Source organism: Muscardinus avellanarius (assembly GCF_963383645.1).
Source record: "Muscardinus avellanarius genome assembly, chromosome: 8".
In the NCBI taxonomy this organism is placed as follows: domain Eukaryota; kingdom Metazoa; phylum Chordata; class Mammalia; order Rodentia; family Gliridae; genus Muscardinus; species Muscardinus avellanarius.
Window position 1 is genome coordinate 70546573 of NC_137794.1, and position 25942 is coordinate 70572514.

General features: G+C 37.7%; 1 protein-coding gene across 3 annotated transcripts; it reads right to left on the minus strand.

The window, feature by feature from the left end:
- Nucleotides 1–326: 326 nt before the first annotated feature.
- On the minus strand, nucleotides 327–24369 carry GPRC6A (G protein-coupled receptor class C group 6 member A; the record flags this gene model as incomplete). Of its 3 annotated transcripts, none has more annotated exons than XM_080699948.1 (6): nucleotides 327–1441; nucleotides 4448–4571; nucleotides 7985–8197; nucleotides 15775–16086; nucleotides 21416–21719; nucleotides 24176–24369. In XM_080699948.1, the coding sequence occupies 6 exons, from the start codon at nucleotides 24367–24369 to the stop codon at nucleotides 327–329; spliced, it is 2262 nt and encodes a 753-aa protein (XP_080556074.1). The 3 variants fall into 3 exon arrangements, with proteins under 3 accessions (XP_080556074.1, XP_080556072.1, XP_080556073.1); XM_080699946.1 differs by having other exon boundaries at nucleotides 15247–16086; XM_080699947.1 differs by lacking the exon at nucleotides 7985–8197 and having other exon boundaries at nucleotides 15247–16086.
- Between the last annotated feature and the right edge of the window lie 1573 nt (nucleotides 24370–25942).

Sequence of the window (25942 nt, forward strand, 5' to 3'; positions counted from 1 at the left end):
CAGACCAGAAGCCTCTAACTGATCCTTCACTCGCCACTAAAGAAGTGACCACCTTGAGTACAAATGTACATCTTCCTTTCCATTCCTTGGTACAGGTCAGGATTCTCACTAAACTAGACTCCATTCTCCACTTTTTTTTTCCTCAGCTAATCTTTCAGGGCTTCACTTGAATTATGTCCTTTATTTAGTCTTCTCCTAAACCTCTGCCTCCTTCCACTCCCAAGGTGGCTAAATGTCATTTACAAAGAAATAAAATTTAAAAAGAAGACATACAAAGGTAAAAAGAAACATTTTATTTCTGAATATGGCATCTTGGAGGAGCTCATTCATATACTTGAAATTCTTTTCCTTGGTAAAGTTCGAGACACATTTGCAACATTTTCTCTGCATATGTTTGCAAATGCTTGTGCCCGGAGATCTCGGCTCTTCTGCCAGGCCACAGACTTGCTGCTGGAGCTGAGATGGGTCACTGTGCTGCTGCTATTAGTGGAGTCCAAGGAAGCATGACTCCTGGCCAGGTTGTCTGCACTGTGAGAAGAGTAGCTGTAAATCAACTCAAGAAAGGCCGATTTTGTGTTAGTCTCTTGCTTGCAAAGAATAACGTAGCATTTGGGGAAGAATGTGCAACACAGAATCCCATAGTTGGATATTAAGATGACGATGATTTCCACAGCTGGCAAATACTTGCCAAACGTGGTAGCATAGACGGGGATGAAGGTGATCCAAGCTATGAAGTAAATAAGCATGCCAAATGTGATGAATTTGGCTTCATTGTAATTTTCAGGTAATTTCCTTCCTTTGAAGGCAAATAAGAAGCAAATGAAGGCCAAGATGGCGATGTAGCCCAGCATGGTGCCAAATGCCAGTATGGACCCCTCCTCACATTCCAAAATAATGACTCTGGGCAAAGAGACATTCTCTTCCACTGCGGGGGCCGCATAGGTGAGCCAGAGCGTGCAAATGACAACCTGGATACCGGTGCAAGTGAAAATGATGGGGACGGGTTTATAGAGGCACTTCAGGAAGTTCTGTAACTTGGGATCAAAGCTGAAGGCCAGCAATATTTTCAGAGACTTCATCAAAATGCAGGAGACACAGAGAGTGAAGGTCACGCCAAACAGCGTCTGCCTGGTTTTACATGTGAAGTCTTGTGGTTCTCCGATGAAAAAGCCCGTGCTGGCAAAGTTGAGGAGATGACAGAGGAGGATCACGTAACAGACCAGTAATCCTCCGGATGATTTCACAACAGGTGTGTTCAGGTTTCTTGTAAATATTATGCCAATAGCCAGAACAAATGTGATTCCCAGTAGCGAGAGGGCGACGAGCAGGATAGCCAAGGAGTCATTCCAGTTGAGGTACTCCACTTCCTTTTCAAAGCACGTAGTGCTCCTTACAGGCGCCCAGTGAGTTTCGTTGTTACATAAAATGCAGTGATCCATATCTAAAACACAGAGGAAACTCGGTTACAATGCAAACAACTAAACTAGGTGATTGTCCACCACACCACAAATGACACTCCTCTGTGACATCAGTTCTGGCTAGAAAAGAGAGATAGGTAATTGGCACATTGGTTTCTTATTAAAATAAAACATGTACAGGACCCCCCAAAAAAATAAGAAAGAAAGGTTAAAGGTGAAGGAAGAAGATGAGAAGAGAAAAGAGAAAAAGTCAGAAAGCTAGCCATGCTATGAGTTTTTAGGAAATTTATATTTTAGGATAGATGCTAGCATCTTTGGAGATTGCTATTATAGGTGCCATTCAGGGGTTCTGTTAAAAGTAAAAGATTTGGAATAGACATAACTCAAGTCCCTTTCTTTTCTCTACCATCTATGATCCTTGTAATCTTAAACAAGCTAACAAATCTTTCTATAACCATATTTCTCTCTCTCCACAAAACAAAACAACAACAAAAACATAGCATCGGGCATAGTGGCTCATGTTTGTAATTACAGTGTTTAGGAGGCTGAAACAGGGAAGATTGCAAGTTCAAAGCCAGCTTTAGCAACTTAAATAAGATTCTTAGTAACTTAGTATGACCCTGTTTCAAGGAAAAAAAAAAAAAAAAAAAAAAAAAAGGAAGAGCCAGGCATGTGGTGGTGGACTGTAATCCCAGTATGTGGGAAGCTGAGACAGGAGGATTGCAGGTTGGTGGCCAGCCTCAAGAACTTTTTTGTGAGGCCTTCCGCAACTTAGTGAGACACTGTTTCAAAATGATTAATAAAAAATAGGGCTGGGGGTGTAGCTTGGAGGTAGAATGGCCCTGGGTTCCATCCACACACACAAAGGAATGGGAGTAGAGGTGTAGTTCAGATATAGAATGCCTCAGAACTCAGTCCCTGTACCAACAAAACAAAGCTGAACAGAAAAACCAGAAAAATATCACCAATAAGTTAAACAGCTCCTCCCCTGACTCTACCCTATTGGGACGCTACACTCAGAAAACTGACACAGTAGACACCCAACATGTGGGAGCTGCTCTTATGAATACTGCACAGTTCTTTCAAAAGCAGAAGGAATGTGGCTGAGTCACCCTGGATGCCTAACGTCTCTTTCTGAAAGTAAGATAGCACAAGATTATAATCAATGATGGTTGATGAAGAGTTAAAATTTATTTTTTCCCCAAGGTTAGTAAACTTGAGTCTCTTACACTGTCAGTGCTAAACTTGAACAGTATTTATGTTGATTCTGACCACTGGGCAGCATGAGTAACATGTCAGAGAGGAAGGAGTCTTTGGGAGTAGGGTTGCATTTGCCTTCCGTTTCTGCCCCCTTAAGATGAAGGTCCCAACTGCTTCCAAAAATGCTGCTCAGCCTGTCCTTCTCATTGCATGCCATGGGAGCTGAATGTGCCCACTCAACTCTTTCAAGTTTCTGTGTTGTGTACTATGTTAACCTCAAAGCAAGGTTGTGCTTTTGTTGATAAATTTTATGAGCTTTTTTAACCTCCTCCTTTTATCAACCCTATTTTTTTTTTTTTTACAGATATACTTTCTTCTCCGTTTTCTTCTTAACCATGGCTGTTAGTGCTTGTCATTTCATTCATTCAGGGTGCATTTACCAGTCTTGTCTGTGTACAAGAGCTGTGGGCTAGAAGTGTAGAGAAGAGAAGATGATGCCCTTTTAGGTTACCCTACCTCCTGGCTTTCCCCCCAAAGTCTTTTCAGTCTTCTGTCCTTGTTCTTGGAGGTTACTTGCCCTGGTTATCAAAAATAGAACCCAGATTGGACATATAAAGACTCCTCTTTTTTTGTGGTTCTAAGGATTGAACTCAAGAGTATTCTACCTCTGAGCTATGCGTGAAGCCTATTTTATTTTTTATTTTGAGACAGCTTCTTCCTAACTTGTTGAGGGCCTTAATAAGTTGCTGAGGCTGGCTTCAAACCTCTGATTTTCCTGTTTCAGCCTCCCAAGTATGAGAATTACAGGGATGTGCCTGGTTTGACTCTTATAATTGTTTAATGGAAATAAATTTGCATACCCTTTTGTAAGACTTTTTTCTCAATTGAAAAATAGCTGCTAGATACCACATTACCTGGACCTCCCCCCATTATCTGATTATTGAGGAGCATAGTTCCTCTCAGGTTGAAAGAAATGGCATTTCTAAGGCGACGATTGCCTTTTCAAAGCAATAACATATCATCAATAATAGAATATTTCCATTGATATATTTCTCCCCTTGAAGCCAATAAAAAAATTAACACACATTTGGGGACTATTCTGGCTCTGAGGTTCTCAGTTTTTATGGAAAATGATTAGGAATGCAGCAATTAACAAAAGGGTATGATGCTTTTAAAGTAGGCTTAAAGGCTGACTTCATTCTTATATATTGTGAATTTTGCTCTAATTTTGTCAAATGGATCAAAACAAGGTTGTAAAACAATCAGTCATAAGTAACTCATTTCTATTAATATTGAACCCTTGTCTCACAAAAGTTTCTTTGTTTATAAACTCAGTTTTGCCTCTTGGTAAGAATGTCAAGATATCCGGGATATGAATGCCTGTTTCTTAACTCTAGTGACCTCTGTGATTCTATTTTATTATCTTAGTTAACCCAACATTGACTTATTTGTACTTCCTGTGCCTCGATGACAAGCCAAGCATATCTGTGTGGGAATGGATACCTAGACAAAGATTGACAGAGAACTTTCTTTGCTTTAAGAGTTGCTGGCGCTGAAGCATGCATGAGGAAATGATATTTTTCTTTAGAAATGAAATTACATTTACTACTCTATTATCGTTGAGCATGTATCCGATGATATAATGGAGCAATTCTAAGATAAAACAAAAAATTTCACTGGAATTTAGTCTAGCAGGAACATAGGGAGGTTTTTTTTTTTTTCTTTCTTCCAACTGAAAAAAGAAACCAAATAGGATTCAGGTAAAGAAAAATCAGCCTAAAGAAATAATTCAAGGATGTCACTGTCTGTGTTGTAGTGATTGTGATTACCTGTCTGATTACTGTAGTGGTTTTCTGGACAGCTCACACATTCATAGCAACAGATGTGTTGACTTTTTGTAGTTTTCTTCATTTCTCCAGGACTGCATTCCTTAGAGCATTTAGATAGAATTTGCTACATTAAAAGTGGAAAAAAAAATCCCAAATAGATTTTTTTAAAAAGTCATCCTAATTTTTCTTCACAGTAAGATATATTTAACAAATAGTATTTTGTTTTTATAGCGATAATTTCTTTTGCCATCTTGAAAGATATGAACAACTTTAAAATATGTAAAGTATTTTATGTGGAGAAACTGCTTTAGAAAACATAGTTTTATTATAATGAGTTTCTATAAACAAATTATAAAAATTAACTCTTTTAGACAGTTTCCAGCAGAGAGATAAATATGTAATAAAAAAGAAATGATGTTCTAAAAAATTCAACCCAGCTGGCATGCTTGTAATCCCAGTACTTGTGAGGTTGAGACAGGAGGATCACAGGTTCAAAGTCAGCCTAAGCACCTCAGTGAGGCTGTCAGCAACTTAGTGAGGGCCTGTTTCAAAATAAAAATTAAGCCGGGCGTGGTGGCGCACGCTTGTAATCCCCGCACTTGGGAGGCAGGTTCGAAGCCAGGTTCTCTCCTAGGCAGGTTCGCGCAGGTTCGAAGCCAGCCACGCGCACTGGGTTAGGAGACCCTGTTTCCAAATAATAATGTAAAAAAAGTAGGTCTGGAAGTGTAGCCCAGAGGTAGAAGGGCTTCCAGGAACCCCAGTACCACCAAAAAAAAAAAAAAAAAAAATTAAAATAGGGCTGAGGGTGGAGTTCAGAGGTAGAATGCTCAGTTTCTAGCAACACGTGTGCACATGTGCATGCACAAACACACGAATTCCAATCCCATGCTGAGTAATGAGCAAATTGTTAGACTTCTATTGTTTTAGAAGACCGTCCAAGCCGGGCGTGGTGGCGCACGCTTGTAATCCCCGCGCTTGGGAGGCTGAGACAGGAGGATTGTGCAGGTTCGAAGCCAGCCTCAGCTACTTAATGAGGCTCTTAGCAACTTAGTGAGACCCTGTTTCCAAATAAAATAAAAAATGGGTCTGGGAGTGTAGCCTGGAGGTAGAAAGCCTCTGGGTTCCACCCCCCAGTACCACCAAAAAAAAAATTAATTAATTAATTAATAAAAGAAGACAGTACAAGGAGCGTATCTAGTTTGACTTTGAAAAACAAAACAATGGAATATTTGAATTTGAAACTATTAATTAACAGAAAATCAAGGGACTTTTGACAATGGAGGAGAAATTAATGAAAGAACCATGTTCATGGATGTTACATTCATATGTGAAAATTCCAATGCCAATCTCAATATCATGTATTGGGAATAAGAGGAGTGGGGAGGGAGCCAGTGGAAAGCCCACCAAGTGCTATGTGCATGCCTGTCATGATCACTATAAGCTAGAATATGATGTGAGACTATAATGCACCAATAAAAGTATTTTTTTTTTAAATACAACCTAAGCTGAGCATGGTGGCACACGCTTGTAATCCCAGTACTTGAAAGGCTGAGACAGGAGGATTGCACAGGTACAAAGCCAGCCTCAGCTACTTAGTGAGGCTCTCAGCAACTTAGTGAGACCCTGATTCCAAATAAAATATAAAATAAGTCTGAGAGTATAGCCCAGAGGTAGAAAGCCTCTGGGTTCCACATCAAGTACCACACATTCACACACACACACACACACACACACACACACACACACACACGACAAACTAAAATAACTAAATAATATTTAAATCATACTGAGAATTTAGGTTATAATTCTACATGTCACAATATGAATCATAAACAAAATTCTACTCTTGTAGAATGCTTCTGATCCAGCTGATAGTTCTCTGCTTCACATTATGCTATTATTATCCACTCATAATCCCTCTCACCTGGTACATCTTGTGACATAAATCTGTGTTATGGGTTCACTTTTACGCTTGGGGAACCAGAGCAGAATGGCTAACTGAGGCTTTCTCAAGGTTCTCTGAACAGCTATTGCTGAGTCTGCAGCACAAAGTACTAAGCCAACTAGTCTTTCCTCTGGAAGAAGCACAGGCCTGGGAGAGGGGAAAAAGCAGCCAAGATTCAGGAGCCCGTGTCTACAGACAGCAACGTTCTTTTCCAAAACAGTTATTGCTGACCAGGGCTTTTATCAGGAAGTAGATATGCCTCGGGGATTCTCCAGGGCAAACTTTTAATTTGAGGCATCCTCTCTCCTGGAGAGTGCTCAGGGAAAACAAAAGGATTTAACTATTAGATAAAGCCAGACCCAGACGTTAGGGGGATAAACGTGCCGCCTTCCTCCTTCCTAGCAACACAGTCCTTTCTCTCCTTCCACATCAAGAGACAGCAAAGACATTGCAAAGTCTAGTATGGGTGACTTTGAAATAGCAGCAGTTCAGGCTTATCTGATATCTTGGATTGAATTCTGGTGACTTAAAAATATTGATACCCCAACTAGCCTATAAATTTACAGGTAGATCTTGAAATCTGACCAAAAAATCTCAGATATTGTTGGGCTTTTTATATCCTTAAAATATTTAGGGGCATGTCCTTCAGAAAGGAAGATTCAGCCCTGTCTTTATGGTGGTCAGCCCTCCATTTAGTCACTAAAGCCTCAGTTACCTTTTTTGTACCACCTCCCTGCTATGTGTGTCCTTCTATAGAACCCATAGATGAGTCTTGGTCACCACTGAAAACAGTGCTTCTTGCAAAAACAATAGAAAATCCTCTCTTTAACATCTGGATGTGGTGATGCACGCTTGTAATCCCAGTACTTGGGAGGCTGAGACAGAAGGATGGCAGTTCACGAACAGCCTCAGCTACTTAGGGAGGCCCTCTGCAACTTAATGAGACCCTGTTTTAAAAATTAAAGAATAAAAAATTGAGCTGGGGGTGTAGTTTGGAGGCAGGATACCCTTGGATTCCATCTCCAGTACTGCAAGGAAGAAAAGAAAGAAAGAAAGGAAGAAAGAAAGAAAGAAAGAAAGAAAGAAAGAAAGAAAGAGAGAAAGAAAGAAAGAAAGACTCTCTTTATGAAAAAAGAAGTGAGTGTTTAACAGAGGGCTGGGTTCAGACTGTAGTTGTAAGAATGATGGTAATGGTAATGACAATGAAATTTGAGAGCAAGGAAGGATGGCTAAATTTTGTTTTCCAAGGGAAAAGGATCTTGCTTAACTCAAACTTATGACAGGAAACTTCATTAAGGAAAATGACTTGCAGCATTACTAGATTCATTCTTTTATCCACCAAATAGTTGTTAAATACCTGCAATATGCAGGCACTGTTCTTATTGTCATAGCTATAGCAGAGAATGGAAAGGAGAAACCTCTTCTCTCATAGACCTTTGGTTCTAGTTGACAAAGTTAACAATAAGCAAGACATAAGTAAAATGTACAGAATGAGAGACAGCGATAGTGCTAAAGAGAAAAATGTCGACAGGACAGTGAAGGTGTGATATCAACTGATTTGAATGCTACAAAGCATTCTACAACAAACTTACCTTAAGATTCCTGAATTCATTTTTTGTGTCTTGGTTTGTGATGATGAACACATCATTTTGTAGGTCATATTCTGCCATCTTGGCAATAGTCATGTGACCATCAATCTCTTTCCAGAGGACAACATCATATCCAATATTCAAGTCCCCATGGGCATCAAAACGAAAAGAATTCCCTCCATCAGTGAATGTCACATTTTTTAGCACATGAAGTAACTATAAAAATAAAATGGAAACAAACACTAGATACAAACACTGAAAGTGTACCATTACCCCTATTATAATACTGTGACATAACCGGGTATAGTGGCACATACTTGTAATTCCAGCATTTGGGAGGCTGAGACAGGAGGATCATGGTTCGAGGGCAGCCTGCACTACTTAGTGAGGCCCTTTGCAACTCATTGAGACCCTGTTTGAAAATAAAATAGTGGTCTGGGGCTGTAGCTCGAAGGTAGAATGCCCTCAGGTTCCATTCCCAGTACCACACACAAAAAATACTGTTATAAGGAATATCACTTAAAATAAGAGAGATTCAGAGGGAAGGAGGGAGGGAGGGAGGGAGAGAGAGAGAGAGAGAGAGAGAGAGAGAGAGAGAGAGAGAGAGAGAGAGAGAGAGGAGGAAGAGGAGGAGGAGGAGGAGGAGAAGGAGGAGGAGGAGGAGGAGGAGGAGGAGGAGGAGAAAAAGGAGATTATTCTGCATTACTCGTTGGGAGATTCTTAACCATCTGGCAGCAATTTGAGAATTAGTTATGTTTGGTTTTAGTCTCACCTCTGCCAAAATATTGCTGTGTGAATTTGATAAAGCAAGTTAGTGTCTATGAGTGAAAACTACACCAGTCTATAACATTGAAATATGAGCATCTGCAGTTATCTGTGTTACAGAATTTCAGAATGGGTCCTGTGGAGCAGATATCTGGGCACTAATTCTGGTTCCATCTCTTACAGTGGTGTAATCTTGACAGTTAGAGTTACTTTCTATCTCATTATTTCAAGTGATTCTTAAGTCTGTTTTAAAAATCCAGTACTGTTAATACATGCAAATATAACATTGTTAACCTGGACACTCAGTATTGGGAGGAAGGGAAAAAAAAAGAAATGAGGTGGGGGAGGGCACCGAGTACTGTGTGAATATATGCCGCTGTCAACATGATCCACATTATGATGTGAGACTGTAGTGCACCAATAATAAAAAAGAAAAAAAGGAAAACACCTTAAAAAAGAAGATAGAGAAAAGAAAAAATGGAGTGTATAGAAAATGACCTCTAAATTCTATTTAAAATTTAATTTATGAAAAAAATTTTAACTGAAGAGGGAAAAATGTAGTGAAAAAATTTGTGGTCTGCTACCCAATTTGTCTAAGTAAGAACTGGCACAGAACTGGGCTAGAACAGAAATGTTTTACTGGCAATGAAGCAGCCGCATTGAGCTCAAGCTGCAGGAGAATATTGAAGTCAGAGAAGGAAACCTTTGGATTGAGGTTTTAGCTCCACCATTAATGTGACATGTGAGCAAGCTGAGAAATACCCTCTCTGAACACTCATTATGGCCAAATCTTTCCCCAAGTCTATGGTTCTTTGTGGATTTGTTGGGTTCCATATTTATGGGATGAGCAGGAAATTATTTTATCTGAATAGAATTATTCTATTCTATTCCTTTTCAGTTAGTCTTTATTGAATGTTTCATTAGGATCTAAAAAAACCAAGTTATATTTGAAGATAAATATATTAGCTATGGTAGTCATAATAATGATCAAATATCACTTCTGTGAAATATGTAAGTGTGTGTATTGATTTCACTACATTTCCTTAGAGATTCACTACTTCTTTTAGTGAATTTTAGTTATTAATTTAAATAATCAGCATATATTATTTAGCATAATGGAATTAACAAAAAATCTTATTCTAGCATTGCCTAGAGGAAACAAAAGGTGGAGAGAATAAAATAAAGGAATAATAAAGGTCTACATTTAATGTTTTCACTTTTGCCTGGTACTGGTTTCAGTCGTGTTCCTTCCAGGCTGGGTGTGGTGGCACATGCTTTTATTCTCCATGCTTGGGAGGCGGAGACAGGAGGATCACTCAGGTTCAAAGCCAGCCGTGCTGGCTTAAGTGACCCTGTTTCCAAATAAAAATATACAATAGGTCTGGGAGTGTAGCCCAACGAAGGGTTTCCAGGAACCCCAGTACCACCCAAAAAATATAAATAATTGTGTTCCTTATGCAATATAAATATGTAAGCCCCAGTAATTCAGTCCTTAAGGGAGCATATTCTCTTCTACTCTTGTGTTTGAACTGTAATTTCTACCTGTTTTTTCCTGCATTTGATTAGGTTTTACAGGCTAAAGTTCTGAAACATGTGTGTTCTGTAAATAATGATAGCATTGTAGAATGTAAATAAACTCTCACAGTTTTATACTTGTTCTTACAGGAAAGCAGATAGAGGCAAATAAAACAATGTACTCATTAAATAGGTTAGAACATTTGCTTTGGGTTAAAATATATCTTAAGCATTAACATTCCAGTTATTAAGTTTTTAATTTTAATCATTTATTTCTTTGTCACAAGAACTCTGAACTTCACTATGAATTGACTACAAAATGTAAAGTTTGGCATTTTTACTTCAATTATTATATAACTTACCTCTGTATGATAATAGGCTCTCTGGTAGTATTCTTGTGTTTTTAAGAACACAAGCCCAGAAGCAGACACAAATTAAGGTGTTATTGTTGATGTTTTGTTCCATTTCCCTAACTGCCCTGATGTCTGCTCCATCTCCATAAACAAGCTTGTTTGTAGAAAGAGATATCCATGTGACCAAATTAGAGAACACATCAATGAAGCTTACATCTTTGTCTTGGCACCAAAAATATCTCTGTCCTTTGAGGACATTCTCTGTGTCATAGCAGAAAACACTCTGAAGAAAGTCTGTGACACTTTCGCTGCCAACTGTGAGTAACCAGGGGACAAACCTTTATTTTGGAGGTCCCCTCTATCTGTAAACTGCTGTATTAATTATTTGGTCAACAAAAACCCTTCCTCTTACCATTCTTTAAGATGGAGTCTAAAGAACTTGAGTCTTATGGGCCTCCCCTAATCTATAAAGATGAGAGATGATGTTTATCAGCACTTAAAACCTTAGCCCTTAAATTATGAGCTATAATTACCTTTACCACTGCAAAATCACTTTCATATCTATCCTAACTTTTAAATTAACATGAAACCATCATGGTTACACTTGCATATCTCATAAATTATTTAAATCCAACATCTCCAAAGTGAAGTGTTTGTTACTCTTTTCCCCATCAGACCTATACTTTTTTTTCCGTTTCTACTTTAAAAATTGGCATCAATTGCCCAAACTTGGAATCATTTGTAATGTCTTTGCTGCTCCCTCTCATCTTTTGTGTCCAATGTATCTCCAAATGTTCTCCATCCATTCTCTTAAATATGCATCTCCATCCTGACTGTCACATCTGAAGAATAAGGCATTCTTAGATTATCAAATTGGTCCTTCTTCCTTCAATCTTGTGTATAATCAATTCACACTGAAGTTAAAATGTTATTACTACAATAGAAAACAGATCATATCATTGACCCACCTAAATATCTTTGTCTTCCATTTGCTCTTGAAAGTCCAAACCTTTAAACATAGTTTAACTAAAATATTTGAAGGATGGTCCCTGCACCAGTAGTATGGTCATCACCTGAGAGACTATTAGAAATGCAGCCTTTCAGGTTTCCTTTGGGACCTACCTAATTAACATCTGCATAATATGATTCTCAGGTAATTCAGGTGAACACCAAAATTTGGGATGTCCTACTTTGCAAGTCTCTAATAATGTGTCCTTCATGACCTCCAGTCTCATTTTCCTATAGCTTTCATGCAAGACTCCAGTCCCAGGATAGTATTTTCTGTTCCCTAGGATGCCATGTTTCTCTCCTTCCTGAGACTTTACTGAATGTTTCTCTCCTATGTGTCCATTGATTTTTATCATCGATGCCATATTTTTTTGTAGAATTTTCTCTGAATTGCATATGTTGGACTAGCTGGCTCAGTAATATGCTTCTCTGTCATTTTGTGTTTTTATGAAACATTACAATGCATCATCTTGCATTGCACTTGGACAGAAGAAGTTTTGTTTCATTTTCCAAAATATCTTTAGCACTCAACAGAATGCCAGGAACACTGAAACTCTCAATTATTTGCTAAACAAATATGTAAATAGAAGTTTAACTATTAGACATTTTCACATAATATATATATATATATATATATATATATATATATCACTATTTTATACTCAGAAGCAAAAGAAAACCAAAATCACTAGTCCCCAGGAAATAGTATACTTGTCCATATATGAAGAATATTAAACATTTAAGTAAAGCAAGTATGACTATCTGTTCTTAAACACTGCCACAAATATCTCTCAGTATAGAGTCAAAGTAAGTGCTATCTTCAAATATTACAGAAAAAACTAACCCCATTAAAATTATTTGCATCTACAAACATTTAGAAAGTAGGATTTAAATAACAGTGAATTTTGCTAGAGGACAAAGTAAAATATGTCCTTGATTAGAGATCTTAAAATATGTCCTTGATTAGAAATCCTAAACATTTATGATTTTTTTTGTGGTACTGGGGGAGGAACCCAGGGGCTTTCTACCTCTAGACTACACTCCCAGACCTATTTTTTATATTTTATTTTGAAACAGGGTCTCACTAAGTTGGTGAGACCCTTACTAAGTAGCTGAGGCTGGCTTCATACCCGTGCGATCCTCCTGTCTCAGCCTCTCAAGCGCAGGGATTACAAGCGTGTGCCACGCCGGGCTATGATCTTTTAAATATAAGGTCTATGAAGATTTTTTTCATAAAAAGATAATTACTTGAATTATTTATCCTACTGAATCTGGCACTGACCAGATGTGGCTCACTCACATCATAATCGAAGGAACATCACACCCTCTATTCCTTTTTTTCCAAGTTGTTTTTGTCGGTTTCTAGATTAACAGGTTCTTGGAGGCATAAAGAATGACCCTGGGATCCTAGGGTTTATAAAACATTTTAGAAGACTTGAATTATACTTTCTCAAGTATTTTTTTTCTTCAGAATGTTTTAGACATACTCCTGATTTAAACTAATTCTCAGATTTTTCTCAGATCGTTAAGCTTTTCTATGTGGGTGACTAAAGTACAAATGGCAGGTGCTGAAGATGTAGCTGAGCAGTAGAGTCCATGCTTAGCGTTTATAAGAACTTGAGCTCAACTCTCAGCATCAAAAGGAATAAAAAAGTAAGTCTAACAAAAATAGAAATAACCTGTCCTGGATATGCATTTATGTGATTACAAAAATTGGGTCTTATTCATTTTACCTTCTTTTTTCTTGCAAGTCTAAAATAGATGTATTTTTGTAACATGATTCTACCTCAAGGCATTTAAGTTTGGTTTTGAATACACATTTCTGAGAGACTTGTTTCTAATGATTAAAACTTGTCATCATTAAGAGAAGCAATTTATTTTTAAATACCTTGTTGCGGTAATTTAAAAAAGCAAATGCACAATTTTTACTAAATACACCAAATTAAAGTTTAAGAACATATCAAAGTCAATCACTGCTGAGCACAGGAAGAAGGGCAGGGAAGGAAAGAGAACGGAGTGAGAACTCGGGGAGGGCTCAACGAGTGCTGTGTGTATCCACAGCCTGTGTCACCTGAACTTCATCAAGATGCATAATTACAGCTGGGGGTGGTGGCACATGCTTGTAATCCCAGGACTTGGGAGGCTAAAACAGGAGGATCACAGGTTTGCTGACAGCCTCAGCTGCTTACTGAGGCCCTTTGCAACTTAGTGAGACCTTGTTTCAAAATAAAGAATAAACCGGGTGTGGTGGTACACACTCGTAATTCCAGTACTTGGGAGGCTGAGATAGGAGGATCCAGGTTGATCACCAGCCTCAGCTAACTTAGGCCCCCTGCAACTTAGTGAGAACCTGTTTAAAAATAAAGAATAAAAAATAGATCTAGGGGTGTAGTCTGGAGGTAGAATGCCCCTGGGTTCAATCCGCAGTACCCCCCCCAAATAAATAAATAAATAAATAAATTAATTAATTAATTAAAAATAGAGCTGAAGATGTAGCTTGGAGGCAGAATACTCCTGGGTTCAATCCACAGTACCACCCAAAAACAAAACACAAGACTTTTTCTCCCCTAAACTAATCAGAGAGAAGAACGGGAATCGCTTCTTTTATAAATAATTGGCATATAAAATATCATAATTGGACTATAATTAACCTAGCAAGATTCATTTGAATAAGAATCCTAATTAAAGGAGTCTAATTGAAGATTCTGGGATTAAAAACCACCAGTGACACGTAAAAATTGAGAGTATGGTGTCAGAAGACCCAGTCTGGAGTCATATTTATGGTACTTCCTAGCTTTAGTTTGCTTATACATAATATAGGTTGAATATCTTAATATGAACAACTGAAATTCAAAATATACAAAACATAAAACTTTTCGAGCATCTATATGACACCACAAATAGAAAATTCCATACCTGACCTCATAGTCATGATGCATATGCACAGAAATATTACATAAAATTACCTCCAGGCTATGTTTGAAGGCATATATAAAAATAAATAAGTTTGCATTTAGACTTTAGGCCCTCCCTACGATATTTTATTTTGCAAATACAAATATTGAAAAATGTGAAATATTGCAAAATCTGGAGCACTTCTGTTTCCAGGAATCTCAGATAAAGGGTACCCCCATATATATGTTTGGTAATAAGAAAAATAATCACTAAGTTTGTTTGGTTTAGTCCTTGTGGTTAAAAACATTAAAAGGATTAACTTATGTGAGGTAGCAAAAATCCACTAACTCAGCTGGGTATGGTGGTACACGCTTGTAATTCCAGTACTTGGGAGGCTGAACCAGGAGGATCCAAGTTTGTGGCCAGCCTCAGCTACTTAGTGAGGTAGTCCGCAACTTTGTGAGACCCTGTTTCAAAATAAAGAATAAAATATAAGGCTGGAAGTGTAGGTTGGAGGTAGAATGCCCCTGGGTTCAATCTCCAGCACCATAAAAAAAAAAGACATGAACTCAAGGAAGATAGCACTGGCACAGAATTTTTTGGAAAATAAAAGAACAAAACTTTGGTGGGTCAGAATAGAAGGGGAGAGTAAAAATATAACTACTGTCTTCACGAATAAAGAGCTATGATAGAAATTCAGGTTATTCAATTGGATGTGTGAGTTAGTACCTCCCATGGATGAAAGGCGTTGGGATTCTGACAGTCCCGAGCTTGGCACAGATCCCGAATGGCATAACCGAGGGCAAACACAGCAAGCTGAATACTATGAATGAGTCCTGGCTCAGTATAATGCCAGAGGAAGTCATTTCTCATGAAGAAGTTCCTGTCTACAGCCTTGTTAGTCTGGAGGCTCAAAGTCTCCTGAGAATAGTTGGAAATGCACTGGCTCAAATCACTGTCTTTGACATGTTTGCAGGCAGAAAAAAGTATGGCATATTCATGTAGGGGTTTGTTATTGTCATTGGGATATGTATGCAAAGTTTGGAGAAAGGAATGGAAAGAGGACATATTCCCTCTCCTAAAGGTAAACCCTACAACTTTGCCAATCTTTTTAACATTAGGTATAGTGATAATCTTGGTAGCAGTTGACCAATTATCACTGGCAATCCAGATCTTATTTATAACATTTCTTTCGATGGCTTTATTGAAGAGATTGAAAACATGGAATTTCCTCAGAAATACCACAATGACATTAACCTGGGCTTCTTCAATGATTTTCTCAAGAGTCTGATTGATCCTGACTTCGATGGTGCTGTCTGAGAGGAAGGCTGGGAGAACCTCTTTAAAAGCGATGCACACATTGTTTGCTGCAGCCTGAACTGCAAAGGTGCTGAGCGCCAGCCGTCCATAGTCATCATCGGTGGTTATGATGCCAATCCAGTTCCATCCAGATTTCTGAATCAGGTGGGCCATTGCTTTAGTTTGATAGAAGTCACTGGGTACAGTCCGCAAAAATGAAGGAAAACGAATTTTGTCACTTAGAATTTCTGCAGTTGACTCATAACTCACCTGGAAATGAACAGAATCTTTTAGTTATGAGGTTGATGAGCTCCGGGTGGCTGTTCATGGTAGATGTTTCCCTTTTTGATTTTCACAAATTTCCATAATAACCTTTTCCTAAATTAGCTGGCTCTTTCTACCTTGTCCTTTCAATGAATTCCTACCCTTTGAATAGCTTCAATCATGATAGCACCAAAGGATGGGTTTAGAGTCATTGGTCTTCAACCATTTCATATTGTATATAATGTAAACCATTCAAATCTGAGTATGGTGGTGCATGTCTGTAATCTCAGTACTTGGGAGACTGACATAGAGGATCATAGGTCTGAGGACACCCTCAGCAAGTAGTACAACTCTCATTAAACTAGTGAGACCCTGTTTCAAAGTAAAAATAAAAAATAGTGCTGGAGGTGTAATACAGTGGTAGAATGCCTCTAGGCTCAATCCACACTACCAAATATAAATAAATAAATAAATAAATAATAAGTCCTTCAAGAGGCTCTGTCTTAAAATCTACAACTATATATATGTACATATATATATATAGTGTTGTATATATTGAATTGAACTGAATAGACACATCTCAAAGGGAGAAATATAAGTGGCCCATTAATATATAAAAATGTTCATTAGCAATCATGGAAATGCAAATAAAAACTACACTGAGGTTCTGTCTAACTCCAGTTAGAACAGTAATCATCAAGAATACAAAAAATAAGTGCTGTCAAGATGGGGGATATACACACACACACACATAAATATGTATATATGGATATCGTAAATATGTATATATGGGTATATATATCCTACATCTACGACCACTACCAATAATAAATATTATATTTTAAAAACTTGGGGGCTAGGCGTGGTGGTGCACGTTTGCAATCCCAACATTTGGGAGGCTGAGACAAGAGGGTCGTGGTTCATGGACAGCCTCAGCTACTTAGTGAGGCCTTTTGCAACTCAGTGAGACCCTGTTTTAAAATAAAGAATAAAAATGGGCCTGGGGGTATATCACGGAGGTAGAATGCCCCGCAGTTCTATCCCTAGTACCTAAAAAAATTTGTTGTAAATACAGAAATACAGATAAAATTCAACCAGCAAGTAAGCAAGATGCATTGTTTTTAATGCTATGACATGTAAAATCTTGTTTAATTAACAAACTTGGTGATTTTTTTTCTAGGTAAACTCATCCAGTCAACTAAACATCCAGTCTAAGAGCCAGAAAATTTCCTGTAAAGGATCAGAAATAAAATGTTTCAGTGGAGTGTGGAAGCACACACCTGTAATCCCTAGTACTTGGGTGGCTGAGACCAGATAATTGAAGGTTCAAGGACAGCCTCACCAATTTACAGAGATTCTGAGCAACCTAACAAGACAATGTTTCAAAAATAAAAAAATATAAAAAGTGCTGGGAGTGTAGCTTAGAAGTAAAATGCCCCTTTTGAGATCACACACACACACACACACACACACACACACACACACTACACACAGTTTCAAGCTTTTTGTTCACATGTTGTCTCTGTCATATATTCTTTATTGTATTTTTGTTACAGTCATTTCAGAATATAAAACCCATTCTTAGCTTCACAGCTCAATAGTATGACAGCCACATCTGAGCTCTAGACTGTGATTTTCTGACCTCTGATCTAGTAGAATAAGCATGAACATTGTGGGAGGCCTACCTAATGTGTGTGCAGTTTGGCTTGATTTGTAGCTTTGGAGATTTTACTCCAAGAGAATTATAACCTTTCATAGCTGCAATAGTACCATGTCACTTGCTCTAATTTTTCCCCATACTATTTAACAGCAGCCATGTGACATGATAGAAGGACAATAAAGGCTTCATAGCCAGATAAAATGTTAAAATTTGATGTCAACAAACTTGGGAAAGTTACTTCATGTTTCTTTACCTGTAAAATTATAGGAGGCTTGTTAAAATTAACAAAAGAAACTTTAGATAACTGAGGAGAGTCCATATCTGTTTTGATCTTTTGGAGACCTTTTTGCTTACTTTCAGATTATCAGCCTGCATTCCAGGCAGATAATTAGGTCTACTGTCTCTACTCAAAGCATTCCCACCATATTCAGAGCAAGAAGCAAATGATACCCAGGCTTTGCCTGTCTCTACAAAATGAGTCTCTTTCTATTCTTCTTTCTGCTTACATTAATCTAGCCATATTGACTTTTTACTATTTTTTCTCCTTTGCACTTGGTCTCTTCTCTTCCCCCCAATCCCCTTGGTATGGTTTCTCATTCAAGTTTGAGGCTAAATATGATTTCCTTGAGAAGTCTTCCTTGGCCTCCAAACTTCCTAATCTCTCACTTTCTTCAGTTTCCTTCATAGCACCTAACTAGTGTTAACAAGGAAACAAGGCAGTTGAGGCCCTGAGAGGTATGTGCATTATCCAAATCAAGTTAAAAACTCTCAGAAATTAGACATGACCGATGTCAAAGAAATTTCCAAAATAGTTTCCCTGATACTTTCATAATGACAAATGTGATCCAAACCCAACACATGAAGGTAGAACCAGGAGGACTTCCGGGAAGATGGCGACCGAGAAAAGCGGGGCTTAAGAGCCCTGCTAACAACTAATCTCCATTACCACAAAATCAGTGCCTTTCATAGCCAGAAAACACCATCACCAGAGAAACAAAAAAATCACCAGGCTCCAGAGAGAAAGCGGACTGAGAACAGAGCTCAGAGCCACAGAGGAGATACACTGGCCTCACGCCCGAGGCCGCGGCAGCAGCGCCATACTGCCGGCGGCAGCGGCGACTTCACCGGACGGCTACAGCAAGCCGAGGTGAGCCGCTGCGGAACAGCCAGGCGGGATTTCTCGCCGCAGGTAAAATCTAAAGCTCCCAGTGGCTGAGCTCAGCACACGCCACAGGGATTCAGAGTGGAAATCAAAACCAAGAGAAATACGCCAGCCTCACGGCCGAGGGTGTAGCAGCGGCGCCATATTGCCACCGGCGGCGGCAGCAGCAGTGAATTCACCGAGTCCAGTACAGCTACATCTGCATACTCAAGAACAGTGAGTCAAATTGCGGGCCACAGAGGAGAAATCCCAGTACTGTACTCCCTGGGACTTGACCCAGTGGGGGAGGGGCAGTGGCAGAGATATCACACCATACGAGAACATGCAACCTGGCACCCCCCACAGTCTAAAGCAGCCTCTATCGACTCTCTGGGTCGGAGACTCTGTGATAAAACCCAGTAAAGGAGTAGTGGGGTCTGAGATACTACAGACTCGAGATCCAGAACACCTTAAGTGAAGTCATAGTGACCCAAGGGAAGAACCCAGAGAAGGCACAAACTTCTGAAATCATGGGAAAGAGGAATAATACTGGAGCAATGAATACCCACAACCCCACAACATCAGAACCCGATACAACAGAAAATCAGAGATTTCTAGAAGATCAAATCAGGAAAATAACTGTAGAAATAATAGAGGTGCTTCGAAAAGAACTCAGAGAGAGCCAAAAAGAGATAAAGGATGCAATTAATGAAGTAAAGGCCTCAATTCAAAGCACAAACAACCGATTAGACCACATGGAGAACAGAATCTCACTCTTAGAAGATGATAATTCCAAAAATGAATGCATAGTTTCTAATCTAGGAAAAAATATCCGACAGCAGGAATCTGATATTGAAGAAATATGGGCCCATTTTAAGAGAGCTAACCTAAGAATAATTGGAATAGAGGAGGGAAAGAAAGTGAAACCAAAGGGATCAACAATCTCTTCAAGGAAGTAATAGCAGAAAATTTTCCAAACATAGAGCAAGAGGTTGATACACAGGTCCAGGAAACTTATAGAACTCCCTTTAGACAGGATCAGAGAAGAGGATCCCCACGCCACATAATTGTCAAAATGACCAATGTGGAAGCCAAGCAGAGAATCTTAAGGTCAGCAAAAACAAAGGGCCAAGTGACATTCAGAGGCAAACCAATTAGAATCACTCCAGACTTCCCAAACCAAGTCATGAAAGCCAGAAGGGCTTGGAGTTACATATTCCAAACTCTGAAAGAAAACAACTTCCAGCCAAAAATTTCCTACCCAGCAAAACTTTCTATCAAATTAGATGGAGAAATAAGAAGCTTCCATGACAAACAGAAACTGAAGGAATTTATGTCTTCAAAACCAGCACTAGAGAAAATACTCAAAGAGATTAACTACAAAGAAGAAATAGGTAACACACACCAGAACCAGAGAAACAAGAGTTTCCATCCAACAGACAACTAAGATTGGTTATCTGTGGAGATTCATTACTTATGTTAGTCTTTTACCTATCTCTAAATGGTATTGTTTGCCTTTATTGTTGTTAATTTTTAGGATTTCTAGTTGGAATATTAATATACCTTCAGATATAGCATTTGGAAATATTTTATCCCATTCTATTAGTAACTGTTAACTCTGTTTACATTGTCTTTGGATATACAATATATATATATATATTTTAGGGAGTTTGTATACTCTTCTGTTGCCTGTGCCATTGAAATCATATCTAAGAAATCACTGCCAATTTCAGTGTTGTGAGGTTTTATGACCCAGATTTTCTCCTAAAAGTTTATAGTCTTAAGATTTATATTTAGGTCTTTTATCTATTTTGAGTTAATATTTATATATGGGATTAGGCAAGGGTCCAACTTTATTCTTTTCCATGTAATTATTATGTTTCAACAATATTTAGTTAAAAGACTATTATTTCCACCACCAAATGTTCGTGGAAACCTTGTCAAAAATAACTTGACAATATAGGGAAGAATTTAGCTCTAGGCTTTTATTTAACTCCAATGGTTTATAGATCTGCCTTTAGAATAGTACTACACTGTTTCAATTATTGTAGCTTTATATGGTTTGAAATTAGAAAAATATATCTTCTAGCTTTGTTCTTTTTCAAGATCGTTTTGGGTATCTAGAGTCCATTTTCCATATTAGGATAGATTTTTTTTTCTGAAAAATAAATATATAAATATATGATAGTTTCACCTAAAAAAATAGAAAAAAAATATTCTCTGGTAAGAAAGAAAGTAAAAAGAAATATTGAAATGTTATCTTTAAGTCATCAAAAGCTTGGTATCAGACAAATGAAACTGTTATGTGAGATTATCATTTTTAATTTTGGATAAATTGCTATAATACTAGATGTCAACCACTAAGCCAAGCATGGGAGGGAGGGATGGGGAGAGAATGGGATGGGGATCGGGTGGGGGCTGACTGGGCGATGTGTGCATGTATGTCTACAAAAGTTTGTATCCCACTATGATGTATGAATACAGTGCACCAATAAAAAATAAAAAAAAAAAAAAGAAAGTAGAACCAAACCTACCTGTGGCATGAGCTGTAAGTTCAACATCCTGGAGACAGCCATAGTTATTTCTGAGTACCCAGCACCTATGACAGCCTTCACCCTTGGCATGTAGCTGGAATAGTCACACTGGAATGCCACCCTTTCTCTAGAGCAGTTGAATTGAGAAAGAAACCTAAGAGTGGCCGCCATTGCTGCTGTGACTTCTGTACACGTGTCATAGATTTCATATCCCAGTTTGACTCCAGATAATAACGGTGAATTATTGATCATCTCAATGCTGTGTATCATGGCAAGAGTTTGAAGAAAGACTGATATTTCAAAGCTGTCAAGAAACAAGTCATTTTGAAATAAAAACTTTAGTCCTCTATAAATATGGTGCTCTTACTTCATCCACAACTCTGCTATAACAGACACTTTTGAAAGAAGTGAAGTTTATCTCTTAACAGGTATGAATTTTATTTGGAAACAACTGTAATAGAAACCACAATTTCTCAAGTGGAGTCTATGGTACAGGATCTAACGTTCTCTTCACAAATTTTGGGATTATTTTGAACAGTTAAGTATGTTGTAATATGAAGATGTAGGGTTTTTTTTCCTTCTTATGGTTAGATATTGGCATTTTATTGCCATCAAAGTAGTTACTTCTGCTGAGTACAGTGGCATATGCCTGTAATCTCAGTACTTGGGAGGCTGAGACAGGAGAATTGAAGGTTCTAGGTCAGCACCAGTATCATTCCATAGTCCAGGGGTTCCTTATTGTTCATTAAGTTATGAAAAGTTATAATCACCAATAACAATAAAAAGGAAAATATCTGATATTCAATAAATATTGGTTAATTAATTAATTAAAAATTACTATTTATCATGTGAGCTGTTTAAACATAAAGTATGGAAAATCAGCACTATAATTCTTATTTAGAAAAGGAACAAAGAAATAATAGGTAAACTAATAGATTATCTGATAATTAAATTGGATAATATTTTCAGTCTCCTACATGTAAGATCTATTTGAGTCTTAGCTATATTTACCTTGGTATAACTAATGCTTAGAACAGGGCCCAGGCAATGCATAGGAACTTACTAAGTAGTGGTTCAATATTGAATAAACACTATTTTTTTCTTGATTAGTGACAATAAGGTAAAGGATTTTAATTCAGGGATTTTTTTTCCCCAGAAGAAATTTGTTCATTAGATTAAATAATTTTTCAGTATTTTATACCAATTGTTGGGCAACAATTAAAGGCCTCCAATTTTCAGTCATTCTTTGTCTGCCTGTGTAGTGCTCTGAAACTCTTCATTATTTTGTGTAATTCCCTAGAATTCTTGCCCGTCAGCAATTATGATGACAGTAGTCCAAGATGTCTAACTTTTGGGGATAATTCTAAGAGTAACACGGGATCACATTTCATCTAAAAGCATTATTAAAGGGTTTGGCAAATACTTCTAGGTTAAAAAAAAGGTATGAGAAAAGAGGAAATTAAACTTAAAGAGCCAGGTGTGGTAGCATACACTGTAATCCCAGTACTTGGGAGGCTGAGCCAGGAGGATCGAAGGCTTGTGGCCAGCCTCAGGACTGGGGATGTAGATCAGTGGTAGAATGCCCCTGGATTCAATTCCCAGTAAAACACACACACACACACACACACACACACACACACACACACACACACCACATACAACTTACATCAAAAGAGAATATAAAATTTAAAATTAAAAAAAGAGCTGGGCGTGGTGGCGCACGCTTGTAATCCCTGGGATTGGGAGGCTGAGACAGGATGATCGCACAGGTTTGAAGCCAGCCTCAGCTCAGCTACTTAGTGAGGCTCTCAGCAATTTAGTGAGACCCTGTTTCCAAAAAATATATAAAATAGCCCTGGGAGTATAGCCCAGAAGTAGAAAGCCCCTGGGTTCCACCCCCAGTACCACCAAAACAAACAAACAAACAAACAAACAAACAAATAAATAAATAAAGTTAAAAAAAGAAAGCCTGGAGATCGCATTGTCAAATCAACAGAGGCTGATGCTTCCTGGTCTTTATATATATTACTCAGACACTTATTTTACTGGGGAGAAAATACTAACTGGAAGTATTTAAGCATTTAAGTGATTTCCCTAGATTTATAAAGTTATTTTGCACTACAACTGAAATGAGAATTGAAATATCCTGCCCGCCTTAAAGCCCATTTTTAACACCCTCTCTATATCTTTTTTTCTACATGACACTGTACCAGATGTCACTTCTGTAATTAAGGCTCATGATGTAACTTGTTCATCAAGAAAGAAGAAATACTTTAGTTGAGGAGGGTCATAATTTAACATGAGAGAATTAGATTATCTCAAGAATGAAACGGATACAATGCTGACAAAAATGCTAGTGTGAGAAAAATTGTATTCTATTTCAGATAAAATATTAAATAAGATACCCATGTCTTAACAAAGTACATGTTTCCGGTGATAGAAAAACAAACGTACTGCATTTTCTTGTGGTAAGAGGCAGGATACAGTGTCTTCTCAAGTGACTTCAAAGATTATTTTTTAAAAGCACAATCCAAAAACTACATTCATGAAAAGCATTCCTTATCTCTGCACTCAGAGGTTGTTTGATTATATCTGTAGAGCTGACAAACCTCTCTTTCAAGACTAAGCACATGCAACTTAAATATATATGAGTTAATATATGTTATTAAAATAATTTAGATATCAGTACAAGCAGTTTACATGTCCTAGTTACCATGGCATAATATTGAAATCTAAGTGCTATTTTGAGACTTTACTTACCCCACACACTTCTGGATTTGTGGCCGCCTAGGACAGTCTTCTGAAGACAGCATTTTTTCATGAATGGCAAACAAACCTCCAATGATAATATGTCCCGGAGATGTGACAGCCACAAAGTCATCAGGGGTCTCGCATGGCTGGGAAGTAGCAAGAACAATCACAAAGCAAGTAATTAGTATAATTAACAATGCCATGTTTCTATCTCATTTGCTCAGTTCATAAGACTTTTTAGATTCACAGAGCGCCAACAACCAGGTTCCCATTTCACCTGTAAACACCTTGTAAGGTGTAGGACACTGACAAGGGCCAGAAACACTCAATATTCAGATCTTGGTGATAGTAAAAACAGGTCTTTCACCAATAAGAACATAGTGGACTCTAACACTCTCCAGTGTGAGAGGCATGTGATAGTAGACATGTGATAGCTAGGTGGTAAAAGCTGAAAAAATCATAAACACAGATCCATTGATATTTCAGGGCTTTGAGTAATTTTTTTTGGAAGCAGGATATGGAACCTTCTGAGGAAGTGTTCTCACTTTATAAAAAGACAGCTCAGCATTTCCAACATCACCTTCAAGACACAAAGGACTCAAAATAGTTTATCATGGTTTAGAATAGAGTACCCTGTTTTTATTTTTCCTGTATTTAAAAAAAATGAAATTCAGTTAAATTTAGGTTTTTATTACATCCAGTTTATACATGTTAGAGATAAATTGCTTTCAGGTTTGATGAGCAAAACTAAAAACAAGATGAACCTTGTCTGACATCGTGTTTCACTTTACTTATTTATTCATTAATTTATTCATTCATTTATTTATTTTGCACTACTGGGGATGGAACCCAGGGATATTCTACCTTCAAGCTACACCCCCAGCTCTATTTTCTATTCTTTATTTTGAAAAAGGGTCTCACTGAGTTGCAAAGGGCCTCACTAAGTAGCTGAGGCTGTCTGCAAACCGGATCCTCCTGTCTTAGCCTCATGTTTCACTTTTAAATCTTTTAATCTTTTAAAAATATTTGATTAACAATGCATATCTTATGGAAAGCAATCCCAAACCAAAAACATACTGGTTATTTGATGGATAGCAGAGATACATTCAAAGGAATTTTAAAAATTAAAAATACAAAGGCTACTGTGGTGTATGTTATTGTCCAAGTCAGCTTTAGCTTCCATAGACCTGTGACCTTACGCCAAATGACGACTGGAGAATTTACAGCTCATAACTTAGCATCCAATGCTTTCTTGAATTTTACCATTTTTACTAGTGGCATGATTTCTTAACAGGATGCAAAACAGTAAAATGCAGTTGTTGAAAAAGTTCAATAACATGAGTGAGTCTGAGGTCTCCTCAAATGTTTGGCAATTGCATTTTCTCATCTTAATCTTATTGTTCATTTCTACATATGTATACGTGTGAATATCCACAAAATTGGGTGGATTTGGTATATGAGTTTAGTTTGCTCAAACCTCACAGGTCTCAAAAATCAGAGGTTTAAAGATGATTTAATAAATTATACTAAAAAAATAAGATTTTCAGAGAATTCTCCAGCAATAGCATATAGTAGATAGAAAGTAACTCAGAATGATTCTGACCATATGTTGTTCAGATCTGATGTTTATTTGAAAAAATCAGACAAAAATTATACCAGTGATGTCTCTTAAGTTGAAATTTTGATATTATTTAGTATCTTTGTAATCTGACAAAACACAAAAATATGGCATAGTTTCTTATTTTAATAAATATACATTCAAAGATTTATTTCTTT